At 40.3% G+C, this 16,421-nt stretch overlaps 1 protein-coding gene across 1 annotated transcript; it reads right to left on the bottom strand.

Annotated features, from left to right (window-relative positions):
* Nucleotides 1-880: 880 nt before the first annotated feature.
* Nucleotides 881-14,605, bottom strand: LOC114363566 (uncharacterized). Its single transcript, XM_028319323.1, has 7 exons — nt 14,470-14,605; nt 12,178-12,313; nt 11,502-11,594; nt 9,537-9,679; nt 6,081-6,222; nt 3,913-4,039; nt 881-1,054 (listed from the first exon to the last, which is right to left on the bottom strand). The coding sequence occupies exons 1-7, from the start codon at nt 14,522-14,524 to the stop codon at nt 881-883; spliced, it is 870 nt and encodes a 289-aa protein (XP_028175124.1). The 5' UTR covers nt 14,525-14,605.
* Between the last annotated feature and the right edge of the window lie 1,816 nt (nt 14,606-16,421).

Here is a 16,421-nt window from a genome sequence, read left to right as displayed (position 1 = left end):
TCCTGTGTAGCCAGGATCTACAGCTTGACCGCCATAAAAAACCCAACCAATGAACCAATGAAGGTCAAGTTTGTCTCGGGGGAAAGTTAAACTGTCATTGGAGCCGCAACGAATTTAATCAGAAGAACGTAGGACAAGTTCGAAACTACTATACACACTACAAATACACTACACTACACATAATGTTCTCTCCGATTAAAATATTCCTTCGGAATCAATAATAAAATACCCATTAGGTGAGCGTCGCGCGACTACTGAACATTCACAACTACCGTCCAAATTTTATAATAGCTATAAAATATACTAGTTAACACCTACCTACTTCAACTAACAATATCCGTTCTGTGATAGCTCACATCCAAAGGACTAGATTACTAAGAAAATTAATAATTTCTTATCATCATCATTTTAGCTACAGGAACGTCCTCCTCTAAACACGTAATACTTAAGCTGGGTTGCACCATCTTACTTTAACAAACGTCAAAAATCTGTAAAACTCCGTACAAAAACATCGGTTATCCTTAAAGTTACGGTCAAAGTTATGTGGTGCAACTCAGTCTTGGACTTCCCTCAATAATTTTCAGCACCTTTCTGCAAATTTTCTATGATCATCAGTCTACCTTTGGACGTACTCCCATAAGTGATGTGTTATAAGCAGGCTCAATGAATAAAGGTCAAAGCACACTTATCAACCCGGAAAGGGATCAAGACCGCCTTTCGTCGCGAGGCCAGACGTTACGTTACAGTAAGTATGCGTTGAACTACGGATTTTCATATAAAGAATACTGACCGCCCCGAGCTAAACGGTTACGATTCGTTTCCAGGTTGATAAGTGTGCTTCCTTAATGAAGTTCACAAAAGATAACAACAAAAAATATAATCAAAACCACTGCATCAAACACAGTACAAAAGCAACTACAAAGAGCATATCACGTAGACACAGCCGTATGGCGTTGCTTGCGGGTGCAATGTTCATCAGCTTTGAGAGATGGTGCTTGGTGGGCCGAGGGTCGCCTTCGGGGCAGTTTGCATACATCATGTTTGAATCACAGTCCTGAAGAAAAGAGAAAATTTACTTAGTCTTTAATTATAATTACTTTTTGATGTGTTACATTTAAAATACAGTAGGCGGGGCACATAGCTCGTAGTGACGATGGCCGTTGGGGCAGAAAAGTTCTCGAGAAGCGACCACGGGACGGAAGACGTAGCGAGGGCAGGCCTTCCACAAGGTGGACCGACGATCTGATGAAGGTCGCCTGGATGCGAGCAGCGCAGGACCGGTTGTTATGGAAATCCTTGGGAGAGGCCTTCGTCCAGCAGTGGACGTCATTTGGCTGAAACGAATGAACGACCGAACTTTTGGAAACCGTATGTACCGGCTTCGAAACAAAATCTGGGATAACTGGGTGGAATTTTCTGAAGGGAAAGTACTCTTAAAACTGTGCATAAAAAATATTACTCAAAGAAAACATTCCTTTATTTTTGAAAAAAAAAGAGAACTGCATTCAGAGATTTCCGAAAATTCACTTACTTGATCCGGAAATCAAACCGACTAAAATCTGTTAAAAGTTACGGAAAATACAGGGTATTTTCCGTTTTCCGAATTTCCGTTCTCACATGAAAATTGAACGCCCGTATTCACAAACTATGCTTGCTTAAGTGAAGCAGCAAATAGAACGCACAGCATGAATAGAGCTCTGTGATTGGTTCATGTGTCACCCTGTGCGTCCACGCGCACTGTGAGACCTCATAGTAATGTTTGTAAATACTGTTAGTCTTCATACTAGTGGATGAAACTCAATTAAAATCCAGCAGTAGGTAAGCAATTGAAACCGCCCGTTTCATTATCACCCCCCATTCTACAAAATGGCGCCGGCAAAATATCTTAACGAAACAACGCGAACGCTAAAAGTTGTTATCGAGAATTCGCTAACATTTCCCGGAAAATTTAAGGAGTGCAACTTCAACAAATTGTTTTCGTGTTACCAACTGAAATCAGAGTTTTCCTCGGTGGTAAAGGCGGTTCGCGATGCTACTGAGACAAGTGACTTGACTTTCGGCTCTTGTATCGGTATCTTGTCTCGGTCTTTTGTCTCGGTCTTTTGTCTCGGTCCTTTGTCTCGTTCTTTTGTCTCGGTCTTTTGTCTCAGTATCCGTCTCGGTCTTTTGTCTTGTTCTTTTGTATCGGTCTCTTGTCTCGGTCTTTTGTCTCGTTCTTTTGCATCGATAATTTGTCTCGGTCTCTTGTCTCGTTATTTTGTATCGGTCTTATGTCTCGGTCTTTTGTCTCGTTCTTTTGTATCGATCGTTTGTCTCGGTCTTTTGTCTCGGTATTTGTCTCGGTCTTTTGTCTCGCTTTTGTCTAGATTTTTTGTCTCGTTCCTTTGAATTGGTCTCTTGTCTCTTTCTTTTCTCTCGGTCTCTTGTCTCGGATTCGGATTATTTTCTCGGTCTTTTATCTCGGTCTTTTGTCTCGTTCTTTAGTCTCGGTCTTTTGTCTCGGTCTTTTGTTTCGGACTTTTGTCTCGGTCTTTTGTCTCGGTGTTTTGTCTCAGTCTCTTGTCCCGGTCTCTTAAGAGATTTTGTCGCTTTGTCTTTCTTGTCTCTGTCACGGCACGAACCTTCACCTTTACTAGACTAAGGTTCAACAGGTTTACAGGTTTACAGACGTAAACGCATTGATCGCCATCGCGCACCCGTTGGTTTGGCTGAACCTTTAAGAATCGCCAACGCTTCGCCATTTAGAGCACTTCAGTGAAATCGTTAATAAGACACGTACGGGTTGAACATGAGTATTTGATATTTGAGTTTGTTAAACTTAATTTCACGCTGAAATTTTCAACACCAGCCAAATATTTGAATGAAATCGCTGCTAAGAAAAAATGATAATGAGACATATGAAGGCTAGAGACATTTTTGAGTATGCCTCATTTTTTGGAATAAAATCTTTTGTACTTTTAAAGGAGTTAAAGGTTCATTGATATGAAAAAAAGTACATTTAAACATTAAGTCTAAGCTTAAAGTTACACAAATCTAAATTTACTATGAACAACTACGATCAAGTACAAACTTTATAATAAAGGTATCTTCAAAACTACTACATAAAATATCTTGTTACTTCGTCTGAGTGAACAATTTCAAGATTTTACAATTTAAAACTAAATAGCAACTATAGGTCTAGTGCTTATGTATTCTGTGGCTTAACGCAGTTAGTGCCTGAGGTATGGGAGCGGCACGGGAGGTATGACATTGACACATTATGACGTGACAGAGCATATAAATCTGAAGGAGATCTGAAGTCTCGCTGACGTTTGACGTTACAAAAACACACCCGTACCGCTCCTTTACCTCAAGCACTAAGTAAGAGTAGGCGCACACCGTTGATTTTTAGTTGGCCGATAGTTGTGCCCGATTTTAAATTGTATGAAGAATCGGCCAAATCGAATCGGCGTAGTGTGCGCACTCTTATACATGCCCATACTGATCAACCGCCCGACTAAACTATCGGCCGACGAAAAATCAACGGTGTGCGCCTACTCTTTGCGCTAGACCTATTACTTAAAATTGCTTAATACCTCGCCTGAGTGAAGAATATCAACTAACAAGATACAATTTAAAACTTTCTTAATCGCAAAATAATTTTATTGTTAGCAAAAACTCCTATAATTACTTCTCTCTACACATCAACAGAATTCTAACGCCCGTATTCACAAACGATGCTTGCTTAATTAAGTGAAGTAGCAAATCGAACGCACAGCGTTGAATAGAGCTCTGTGATTGGTTCATGTGTCACCCTTTGCGTCCACGCGCACTATGAGATTTCACAGTAATGTTTGTGAATACGGGCGTAAACACTCTACCGAAACAGACAGCGATCAAATTACACACACCAATTGTTGAAAATAACGATACCTGAAACACATCACCTTCGGAGACGATTACTGAGAACTTTTGGAGGGTAGTCGACTGCTCGTGTGTGCACTTCGAGTGAGAAGAGAAGAGTGATTCGAGCGTGCACCGGCGGAATTGAGCGCGAGCGCTGTAAGCGGAGCGAGCGATGTTAGTTTGTTGGACATCATCATTTTAGCCATAAGACGTCCAGCTGAACATAGGCCTCTCTCAATTATTTCCATATTGCCCGGTTGGTAGCGGCCTACATCCAGCCTTCCTGCTACCTTTATGACCTTGGACATAGTAAAAGATAATAAGATAGTGTAGAGACAGAGTAGAATAAGATTAAACGCAGGACGTCCACCCACAAGGTAGACAGACAACTTCGTAATGGTAGCTGGAAGGGGCTGGATGCAGGCCGCTACCAGCCGGCCAATCTTGAAATCATTGGAGGAGGCTAATTTTCAGCAGTGGACTTCATGTGGCTGAATTTTTTTAACAAAAAAAAATAGGTACGTAACCTAAACGCATCAATTTAAAAAAAACACAAACATTTCAAAATTAGAAAAAAAATCTAGAAATTTCGGCGCTTCTATAAAGTTAAATGAACTGTGCGACCTGTCACAAAGTTTTCATACTACCCCCAATTTTAGTAGAAAAGTTTAACATATTCCAGCAACCCGGGGCTGCATCGCATAACCTGGTAAAGCTGGAATCTCAGGTGAGCAGGGCAGGATTTAGTTATTTTACTAGTTTTTCACTACAGCATTTAGTTATTTTACTACGCTAAAGAATAGCTGTGATAAAAACTATTACCTTCCCCACTAGAACAGAAGTTTTGTAATGAAAATAATTACTAAAACATAACTTATCAATGACAATTATAATACAAAAACTAGATAACTGGGTGATCATTAACTCTCTCAAAAAAAACTCTCTTTGAAAATATGCGTTTAGGAACACAATATGTTTTTAAGACATTTAACTAGTTTTTATTCATAGAATTACAATATTATAATAATCTTCCGGAACTCAAAAGGAGCACGTTTTTGATTTTGATTCTAAACTGGAAATTATAAACTAACCCCCTTACTAATAAAAAGTTACACAGTTGTTGATCACTGTTTTAAAATGACATTTCCATACTAAACGTCACTTTAAAACACAGATCAACGAGCGTGTAAGTTTTATTAGTAAGGGGGTTAGTCTTTTAGAATAATACTTTTAAAATGTTTTTCTGTCTTCTCTTGTAGATTAAGGTTTAGTAGCTGCCCCTTAATCCGGTTCTGGAGGCGAGCTGCATTTTTGATCTGGGATTCCTCAATTTTAAAATTTAGGAGGAAATATTTAGGTGGATTTTGCGGAGAATACCTAATAAGTGGAAGGAAGATTTTGTTTAAGGTAAGATATTTTTGCACCTGTCTGTGATGTTTATGCTAGTAACATTTAAAAACAGTTATTTGTTGTTAAGACATACGTATACAAAGCATTTTCAATGAGTTGGGCTCATCATAAACATAAAAGTTTATTATCTACAGGACTCTTCATACTCGTACCAAAATCGCCAAGACAGCCCGGTTTCTAAAGAATCATGTCGGCGACTTGTATTATTTTAAAAGGGTGGGTTGCACGTGCACCATCTTACTTTGACAGTAATTATGACGATAACCGGTGCTTTTTGTATGGAGTTTGACAGATTTTTGACGTTTGTCAAAGTAAGATGGTGCAACCAAGCCTAAGACTCAGCGGGACAGTCCATCCCAAAAAAAAAAAAAAGCCTAAGACTTTTAACAACATGTCGGCGGGTTACAGGGTCATTATTCATTAAGCTTCATCACCATCATCATTATCACCAAGTCATTTATTTAGTCTACATTGCAGGAGGACGACCCTCTCTAATGTATTAAAGGTAAAAGGAGGAATTATCTTATGTTTACAATCTTACTTATCCTCTTCTTCTTTTCGTGTCGACAACAAACCTACACACACAGTGTCAGCCCAAAACTCCGCCACAAGAGTGGCGTTGTCAGTAGCACTCATCAAATCCTCCTGAGTGCAGTTGTTATCTTAAACAACTGTCATCTCCCTAGGTTGTCTGGAAGAGTCGCTTAAATTCTACTCTTTTGTGTATTTTTTTATTATTTTGTGTGTGTGTGTGGTGTACAATAAAGTGTTTTTTTTTATATTACCAGCACAAATAGAAGTGTGTCTCAAAATGCGTCCATTCCAGCGTTTTATTCTTCTGCTCGTCTACCTGCTGCTTGAAGACCGAGTAGCAGGCTTCCCACTCGTCTGACGTGGCTTCTATGCACATGGGGAGATCGTCGTACCCTGAGAAATAAACATTAAAACCATAACATATAGATGCAATTTTTGATAACTTAAAAAAAAATGCCTAAGGCGGAATCGAAACCACGCCTCTTTGCTTGCCAGACGACTGCTTTGATTTCTAAACAATGAAAGACGCCATTGTAGCTTTTTGTGTCTTTATCTTCATACGAAAGTTGTTGCATGTAATGTAAACTAAGTTTTAAAAAACATTTTTATAATGATAACCTACGTGTATAAAGCCTCTGTCATACAGGGCGTGAGAGCAGAGCGTAGCAAGTGTGCGCGGCACAAATACCTAATATTTCACATTGGGGTAAGGTAGTCCGGTCACCGAGGACGTAGAATTTCGTCCAATGAACAACTTTATAAGCGATAAGGATGGGCAGCTTAGGGTCATTGGACGAAATTCTAAGTGCTCAGCGACCGGACTTTAGCTACTTCTACTACAGTCAATTACTCACTCTTAGGGCTATCATATTGTATTGTATGGATTTGGATAATAATTAAAGCCACGTTCATATCACGTCACTGTCACGCTTGCTGTATACTTACTAGAGTCTTAAATGTAAGTTGAAAACAAAGACTGCAATGGATGGAGAAGAAAAAGTTGAATTTAAAACCAGCGCCGTGGCCTTCGTCACCGTGGGCCACGGCATATGCTGAGTGGCCTGGCGTCCCGTTGCAGTGGGCATCTTGTTTGTGAATGGGTGGCACTGCTCAGTTTACTCCTGTTTTTATTTTTTCTTCCATTATTATGTGCCACTATCATGTCTATGTCATCATCATCATTTCAGCCATAGGAACATAGGCCTCCCCCAATGCTTTCCTATGTTGATCGATTGGTAGTGGCCTGCGTCCAGCGCTTCCCTGCTACCTTTACATGTCTATGTAATTGCCTGTATTTGTGTGATGTCCATTGTAATAAATGTATCTTTCTTTCTTTCTTTAATTTGATATCATCATGACTACACTCGAATATAGTTACTGCCGACCAGTAGACAGTGGGAAATGTATATCTGTTCGTGTTCGCGTACTAAACTTTTACAGCCGTTTTTTGCTTACTCACGCAATTTCATCAAAGTGTCAATTTGCAAGTCAGATGAGTGAATATGTTACGACTGCGAATTTGAGAAGTCAGCCGTGAAATCCGAAATCCTGTGACCAGTATAGGCTTTTAATCGCGCCACGATAAGTTTTTATCGATTTTACGCGATAAGTCCATACATTTGTCGTCCAAAATTGTCGATAAGATGTTATCACGGCGTACATCCACGAAGACACGCTCCACCAATTTTCGGTCGAGGGAAGCACGGGGTGCGGGAAGTTTGATCCGACCGAGCGTCATTATTGTAATGTGTGTGTGCACTCATGGATGATTTAGCGTGTACCGATAACATTCAAACATTAGCGGAAGAATGGTGGGGCGCGTCTAAGTGAATGAAACGATCTATATCAGGTGGGTCAGGTCATGACCTTACATCGCGAAGGTCATAAGAGTTGACTATGACAGCTCAAAGAGAAAGAAACATCCATAATAATCATGAACAAATCTTCAATAACAAGTGATAAAATAAGCGTTATAAGCCAACTACAAAGGAAGCTTCACAACAATAAAGTACAAATAGCTACCTACTTATAAATAAGTCAGCCGTTGTTAGGGGTGTCTTCCTTATACTTTTTAAGTAAAAAGCTTTACAACCGGAATGAAAATGGGCAAAAAGAGGCTTTATATAGTAATAAGTTATAAGAAAATTATCTTGAGGATTACATTTTTCTGCGAAAGCGTAGGATCGAATTCCTTTAAGGTTTTGTAAGTGATTTTTTTTATACCACCAATAGGCATTTGCTTGAAACTTCTTTGGTCACATTAATTACTTATACAGGACTAGCTTTCCGCCCGCGGCTTCGCCCGCGTGGAATTTGTCTGTCACAGAAAAACTTTATCGCGCGCATCTCCGTTTCAAAAACCGGGATAAAAACTATCCTATGCCCTTTCCCGGAACTCTATCTCTATGCAAAATTTCATCAAAATTGGTTCAGTGCTTTAGGCGTGAAAGCGAGGCAGACAGACAGACAAACAGTGGCTTTACAGTTCATAATGAAAAATGGAAAATATAGAGAATGCTCTTTTGGATTCTCCTATCTCTATAATATTCTTTGGGAAAAACGCTTACGAAGTTCGCAATGTTAATGTCCTTGGTGTACAGACGACAGCACATTTCTGTTGCAAAATGACCTCTATCACAACGACATAAGAAGCCACAGTGAAGCTTGATGTGCTATAGTCTATACTGGGAAACTTTCGAGGCCGGAGTTTTAATTTATTTTCAGATTAGCATGTCGATGCTTAAAATAGAGTTTCGGATTAAAAGATCACGGAAGTTGGGAGCACGTGGCGCCATTTGTAAGTCAATTTGAGATACTTTATTCTGAAATAATTTGTAAAATAAGTACACACTATAAAAATATAAGGTCGAGCGCTGCTGCGTTCTCCCTGCTGCCGGACTTGTGGACTCCTTTCTCCTCTTGCATCTCCGTCAGCAGGGGTACGCCGTGACAACAGAGGGCCCCCGCTGAAAATCAGTTTCAAGACAAGCCCTGGCGGTCTTAATGTACGCTGAGTGGGTGCCTTTTTGTCAGAGGGGCACAAGCAGTTAATTGTCCACTTGTTTATTTCTCTCTGTTTTAATCTATGTCTTACCTGCTTGTATACCTTTCTTGCAAATAAAAAGTTTTCTATTCTATTCTATTCTAATAGACGCAGTGCCTGAGGCATGGGAGCGGCAGGGAAGGGGTGGCAATGACATAATATGACGTGAGCGAGCATACAAACCTGAGCACATCTGAAGTCTCTCTCCCATACCTTCGAAACCGCGTTCCTTGGATCCTGCCTGAATCGTTGGGCTATAGTCGCCTTCATTTTTAAATCTTCATCTCACTGATTCTACAGTCACAATACTTACCACTTCAATTTGAGAAACCTCGTCGCCAATTAAGCATCTTTAACCTAATTTCAACTCTATGTAATTGCAATAGAGTGTAAAATGGCTTACGCGACAGGAACCACTCATCGTCGCAGATGTTGTCCACGACGTGCATATGCCCTTTGATGCTCTCTTCGTCAAAGAAATAGTTGAAAAGTCTTTAATTTATACCATTTTAATATTAATAAAGTTAATCCTAAAATATCTTTATCCCACAGATTTCACAGTCGCAATACTAACCACTTTAATTTGAGAAACCTCGTCGCCAATTAGGCGTCTCCATTCTAATCTCGACTTTACTCAAACACAATGAGGTTCAAAATGGCTTACGCGACAGGAACCACTCATCGTCGCAGATGTTGTCAACGACGTGTATATGCCCCTTGATGCTCTCCTCATTGAAGTGGTTCTCGGTCACTTCGCGGCAGTCTGAGTTCCAGTCTATGGCACAGTTCGTAAGATGCCGGATTGCTCTGTGGAGGGACCATTAGTTGATGAGTTTACGCCCGTTCACAGACGTTACTATGAGGTCTCACAGTGCGCGTGGACGCACAGTGTGACACACGAACCAATCATAGCTCTATTCAACGCTGTGCGTTCGATTTGCTGTTTTACATAAGCAAACATCTGTTTTTTACTTAACAAGCAACTGTTATTGAGAAAAATCTGTTTGAAAACCTGGACTCTTTTTTCATTGGTACGAGTAGGTATATTAAATGCTTTTTATATGCTTTGTTTGTTGACAAATAAATTAAATACCTGGAAGTGACATCAAACATTGATATTTCCACACATTTCGTATCTTTGAGAGCTCTTTTTAACACGAAAACAATTTAATCCATCAATATTATTTTCCGTTCCACGTTCTGAGAACATTATTTATTTAGGAATATTTCCTAAGGGTGTGAAACTTGCTCTGATAGAGAAAATGGCGCAAAATGTGTGTGAGTTTATGTGGCACAGTTTATTGGAGTCAACGAACGTTTCATACGGGCAGCATATTACAGGTCGATCACCTACAAGCTCCTTGATTATGAAAAAGGAACAATATACGTATTATTTAAATTTTTTAGGTTACAGAAAGAAACAAAACAAAAAATCTAACTTTTATGTTTACTTCATAAAGTGATACTCGTTGACTTTGAGAAATCAAATAATTCTCATGATCATGTTTTTCAAGAAATCATGAAGTAACAGAAGTAGGATATCATAGCATAAATAAAAGAAAATAGCAATTTGTAACTCTACATAATATTTGGCCATTAATATAGAAGAAAATGTTTTCTAAGCCAAGGTTTCTCAGCCAACATTGACACGACACACCACCCTACCGATCCAACCACTGGGAAGCGGGCGAAATTTCCTATAGGTGAGTCCCGAGTTTGGGAACTTGTATTAGATGAGTTGTGACCCAGACTACTTTGGGAACCACTGTTCTAAACCACAAATTAGGAGATAAATGACAATTACGGAACCCTCTGTGGGCCAGTTTGACTAGCTCTTGCTCAGTTTTTGTTACCCGCGGTTTTGCTACAATAAATATCTATTATTAAAGAATGTTTTTCCATTACTCGTTTACCCCATTCCATAGATCTAAAAAGATTATTATGTACGTGTGTGAGTACCATTTGTTTCCTAGAGATTTTGTAAACAGGTTCATTCACCTTTAGTTGTAAAGAATTTTCTCTACACATTGAGGCGCTAAGCGATTCGGTAGCGACCTAGGGCTTAGACAACTAGTAGTTACACAATGAATCATCATCATTTCAGCCATAGGACGTCCACTGCTGAACATAGGCCTCCCCTGATGATTTCCAAATTGACCTGTTGGCAGCGGCCTGCATCCAGCGCCTTCTTGATACTTTTACGAGATCGTCTGTCCACCTTGTAGGTACACGTCCTACGCTGCGCTTGCAATAAAGCGTTATTAGTTCAAGGTCGAAGGAAGGCGCTGGACGCAGGCCGCTACCAAGCGGGCAACATGGAAAGCATTGGGGGAGGCCTATGTTCAGCAGTGGACGTCCTATTGCTGAGATGATGATGATGATGATAGTTCAAGGTCATTAAAGTGACTGATCTCTTATGACACTCCGCAGACTACATACTTTTACTTTTTGTCGGCCGACAGATTAGACGGAATGTTAATCATTATGAACATGTATGGAAATACGCACATTATTCACTGATTTGGTACGTATCGGCCGATTCCTCAGACAAATTAGAAGTCGACCAAACTATCGGCTGACAAAAATTCTGTAGACTGCTGGAATTCTAATAATAGGAAGCTGGACCTACTTGCACCAATCAGCCACCTTCGCTGGCATCGGAGGCGACTTCCTACTGGAGTTGTACACTATAGCAGCTTCCACGGTACAGTTCAGGGCATATCTAACAGAAATAGAAAACTTTATTGACACAGTAATTAATAAACAACAACAATACAAGAAGAATAAAAACAATTACTGAGGCACTGCATCAATAGGCTCCTGCTCAGCATTTATCAAGAAGTCGTAAGGGCGTGTCAAGAAGCTGGTCTTCAGCAGACGCCCTTGCTTTTGGCATCGCGCATCCCTTCGAGGAGATACCGACTCTAGTTCGATATACCTCAAAAGGGTGCGCAATCCAGGGACGTTTAAATACCGTGGTACCTATCTTCGTTCGTTTCAGCCGAAAGACGTCCACTGCTGGACAAAGGCCTCCCCAAGGTTTTCTACAAAGACCGGTCCTGCGCTGCCCATATCCAGGTACCTCCCGCGACCTGCACATGATCGTTGGTCCACCTAGTGGGAGGCCTGCCCACACTACGTCTTCCGGTTCATGATCGCCCGAGAACTTTTCTGCCCCAGCGGCCATCAGCTCTACGAGCTATGTGCCCCGCCCCCTGGCACTTGATTTTAGCGATTCTGCGAGCTATGTCAGTCACGTTGGTCAGTTTGTCCACCTATCTTACGCTAAGCATTTTTATAAATACCTGGAGAAGTCTTCGCAGTTGATATTCTTCATCAGTACCATCTTCTCCTTATCCTTCGTGAGGGTGGTGACAGGTTCAAACTCCATCTCTTCAGACGTGGGGAAGGTCCGGCGCGTTGACTCGTCGTCGTAAAGATCTAGGTGGTAGAGATTGTAAACTACTATAAATATAACTAGCTGTGCCCGTGACTTCGTACATGTGAAAATAGTTTGAATAATATTTCCCGTTTTGGCAAATTTTTTTTTACTGCTCCGCCCCTAATGGCTGTTCCTTCCTCAATAAACGGGCTATTCAATACAAAAATAATTTTACAAATCGGATTAGCAGTTGCTAAGATTAGCGCGTTCAAGCAAACAAAATTTTCAGCTTTATAATATTATTTATTTTTATTTTTTTTTTATTTAAAGACTTTATTGCACACACAACAATGTTCTGTACAAAAAGGCGAGCTTAATGCCATACGTCATTCTCTACCAGCTGACCTTGAGCAAAACAGAGATATTTAGTAGGCGGTGCTAAAAAGCTACAAAAATGTACACAATATAATACATAAAATATTATAATATATATTTATACAAAATATATAATACATAAATACATACATATAATTTATATAAAAATGGATGACGAGAGGTAAGGGAGGATAGGAGAGGACAAGGGAGAAAAGGAAAGAATAAGGGAGATCAAGACGACATGATGCGTTCAAGAAAATGTTTGCGCACAGAGTGTTTGAAAACAAACTTACTAGGAGCCTGCCTGATGTTCTCGGGAAGAGCGTTCCAAAGGCGAATGGAATTGAGGAGAAATGAATTAGAGAGGAAACCAGTGCGGTGGGAAGGAGTGGAGAGAAGGAGCGTGTTGGACGAACGAAGTTGACGTGCGTGCGTCGAACTCAGAAGTTTAAACTGTGTTTTCAAATAGGAAGGGGAGTTAGGGTCATTTAAGATGGTAAAAAGGGTGGTAAGGATTCTAACATTGCGCCGTGCAGGGACAGGTAGCCAATGGAGCTCAGACCGGTGGGAAGAGACATGGTCATATTTGCGAAGACAAAATATGAACCGGATGCAATTGTTCAGAAGGCGGTCCAGTTTGTTGAGGAGAACTTGATTAAGGTCCGGATAACACACATCAGCATAATCGATGACCGGAAGAATAAGAGCGTGGACAAGCGAAATCTTGGTTTTAACAGGGAGAAAATACTTCAATCTCCAAAGAGAGCGCAGCGTGGCGGTGACCCTTCGACTAACCTCGGAAACATGTGTCGTCCAGCTTAGAGTAGAATCGAGATATAGACCCAAATTTTTAACACTGGTACAGTATGGTATATTGACACCGTTATAGGCGACAGAAGCGACACCATCCAGATTTAAACGGCACAGTTGACGTTGGCTACCGATAATTATCGCCTGGCATTTGTTAGGGTTAACAGCGACGCCGTAACGATATGACCATACCCTGATATGCTCAAGGTCATCATTTATGCGTTGGACAGCCTGGTCAATTTCATCGAAGCGACAGTGCCGGTACAGTTGGAGGTCGTCGGCATACAGATGGTTACGTATATTAGTATACTTTTTATGTAGATGGATGTGAAGATCAAGTAACTTGAGCAGGGTACTCATTTAGCCGTGTAGCATGTAATATATCAGAGCTGCTTGCGCGTGGTTCGCAGGGAGATCGTAGCGACCCGCCGAGTGGCAGTATTACTGCGAGCATAAAGGCGGCTCGCAGTAGGATCCAGGAGCACGCAGCCAGATACGCAATGACCGTGGACGAGCCGTACTCACTTGAAGGTTGCTTACGTTACATGCTAGGTTACGTGAAACATAGCAGGTGAGTACTCTGCTTTAGTCATAGTCATAGTCATATGGGTGTGGTTAGAATGTGGACGGGCAAAAAGAACCCTTTGAATTACTGTCGTCCTTCTGATGGGTTGAACTACACCTTTTTATTTAAGAAATCGTGGACCCAATCAAAAAGTTTGCGTCATTAACAAGTAATTCAGAGCCAATAAGGTACGTGTCGCCACTCGAGAACTTTTCTGACCCAGCGGCCATCAGCTCTGCGAGCTATGTGCCCTGCCCACTGCCACTTGATTTAAGCAACCCTGCGGGCAATGTCGGTCACTTTGGTTCTCCTCATTTTTGATTGAATCACGCTGCTTTGTGCTTTTTCTCAATAAATTTGAATGTAAAGAAGAGTCAAGCTTTTTTCAGGAAGTTTCAGGCTATGGTTTGGGAAAAGTCTTAGCTTTTTGCAAGAGCTTTTTAGCTTCATAAAAGTGGTACTTACAGGCCGAGATTACTATGTCACAAACCATAGTTAAAACAAGCAACCGTTTGATCATTTCGTAAGAGATTCCTTTTAAGAAGCATCGCTACAATTTATTATTTATTTTCACTGGTACTCATGTTGTCAGAATTGTCAGTTTTCTTGACGTTTTGTCGTAATTTTTTCCTCTTTTAGCGCGTCTCATTCCACGCTGTTGCTATTTGAAGGGACACCAATTTCTGAAATAAGAAATTGTCTATGATATTAATACGCGACATATTAAATCTATTTAGGGTCACCGACAAAATTAAATAATACAAACAGACTGTTCGTTTTGTACCATTTATTACAACTAAATCAAATTGCGCCTTCCGGTACAAGGTGGACCGACGACATCGTGAAGGTAGCAGGGAAGCGCTGGATGCAGGCCGCTACCAATCGATCAATGTGGAAAGCATTGGGGGAGGCCTATGTTCAGCGGTGGACGTCCTATGGCTGACATGATGAAATCAAATTGATTTGGTAAGTTATTAAAGTTTCAGACGAGACGCGAATATGAGTAAAAGAAAAAGTCATGTGAGTAATTTGAAAAATTAGACTTTATCTTTTGTATAATTCCTGTATCTCCTAAATTGCTAGACTGATTTTGATGACCGAACTGTTTGTTGTTGTAGTGTGAGTGTAAGTAGTAGAATGGCATAAATAATGGTGCAATCTCTATGAAACACTGCTTTAGCACAATTAAAATTATACACCGTGTCCCAAAATTCAACGATAAGCCGGCGCCGTAGGTTTACTTACTTTTCCTAAGGTTTAAGAAAACTTACTAGTTAAGTAAAATAAAAAAAAAATGTTATTTTTTCTTATTTTTACAAAATTAGTCATGACCATGTTATCAACGGCTTATCGTTGAATTTTGAGACAGAATGTACCTATCATGTTCGTTTAACGTACATTCACATACAAATCTATAACAAAACAATATTTTACCCTATAATGGGAAACCCTAATCGCGTAGAAACAAAGCCAAACCACGGTTCACTTCAGTTACAGTTACAAATAACTGAACCGTTAGATTAACGGTTCAGATAAACGTAATTGGATGTGCCCACTAGCCTTATAACTCAAAAGGGTGGAAAAACAAAGCTATTGTATTGTACTTTATAAGGTCGTAGTTTACTCGTATTTATTTATTTTTAGGCACAGTTGACTTAAGGTCCTATGTCCCCTAGATGGAGCAGGGGGCGTCCACAACAGTCTGCCATCGCGTTCGGTCTTGAGCTTCGCGCTTGATCTCGCTCCAGGTCTTGCCGATTTTCTTCGCCTCATCTGCTTAGGCACAGTACATAGATTTACCAATTTACCAGACTCCGTTTTACCCCCTTAGGGATTGAATTTTGCAAAATCCCGTCTTAGTGAGCACCTACGTTCTAAAAGGAACTCCCATGCAAAATTTGAGACTCCTATAGCACTTGTAGTTACTGAGATTTCGTGATGAGTGAGTGAGTGAGTTATATAAATAGATAATGCATGTTATTATTTCTAAAATCAAAAGTCTTTAACCCAAAAATCACTGTCATGATTCAAACCATACATGGCTTTCAAATCACCAGCTCCAAAGCCTTCTTTCATAGACGACCATTGAGAGGATCCCAGATCTTAAATGACCGCTCATTACCATCAGAAACCTATTAGATGTGGGGCCGCTTTCAATAAGTTGCGCTGAATGGGGGCTAGATGTAGGAGGGGCAGGGACGAAGTTAGGGCTAACTGGCTAAGTCTAATACAATTAGGTACTTATTAAACTTTTTTTGTAGGCTTTTATATTGTGTAGATTTTATAATCCTTTCGTATGTAATCATGTACCTAATTCGTATGTAATATTTTCGTATGTAACCATGTGTAGGTCCTACCAGAATAGTATAATTATTCGCTCAGATTTTCTGTGATCACTTGTATTCTGCCGATGCTAA

Source organism: Ostrinia furnacalis, unplaced genomic scaffold (assembly GCF_004193835.3).
Source record: "Ostrinia furnacalis isolate ACB-3 unplaced genomic scaffold, ASM419383v2 OfSCF7173, whole genome shotgun sequence".
Classification (NCBI taxonomy): domain Eukaryota; kingdom Metazoa; phylum Arthropoda; class Insecta; order Lepidoptera; family Crambidae; genus Ostrinia; species Ostrinia furnacalis.
The sequence above is the reverse complement of the archived record's forward strand: the minus strand, read 5'-3'. Positions and strand labels throughout refer to the sequence as shown.

Bases quoted from the DNA above. Each gene is read 5' to 3' on its own strand.
- LOC114363566 (XM_028319323.1), bottom strand. From the start codon at position 14,524: ATGATCAAACGGTTGCTTGTTTTAACTATGGTTTGTGACATAGTAATC. The intron at 11,595-12,177 runs GTATTTATAAAA...TATTTCTGTTAG, and splicing joins AACTGCGAAGACTTCTCCAG to ATATGCCCTGAACTGTACCG. The intron at 9,680-11,501 runs GTAGGTCCAGCT...GTCCCTCCACAG, and splicing joins AAGGTGGCTGATTGGTGCAA to AGCAATCCGGCATCTTACGA.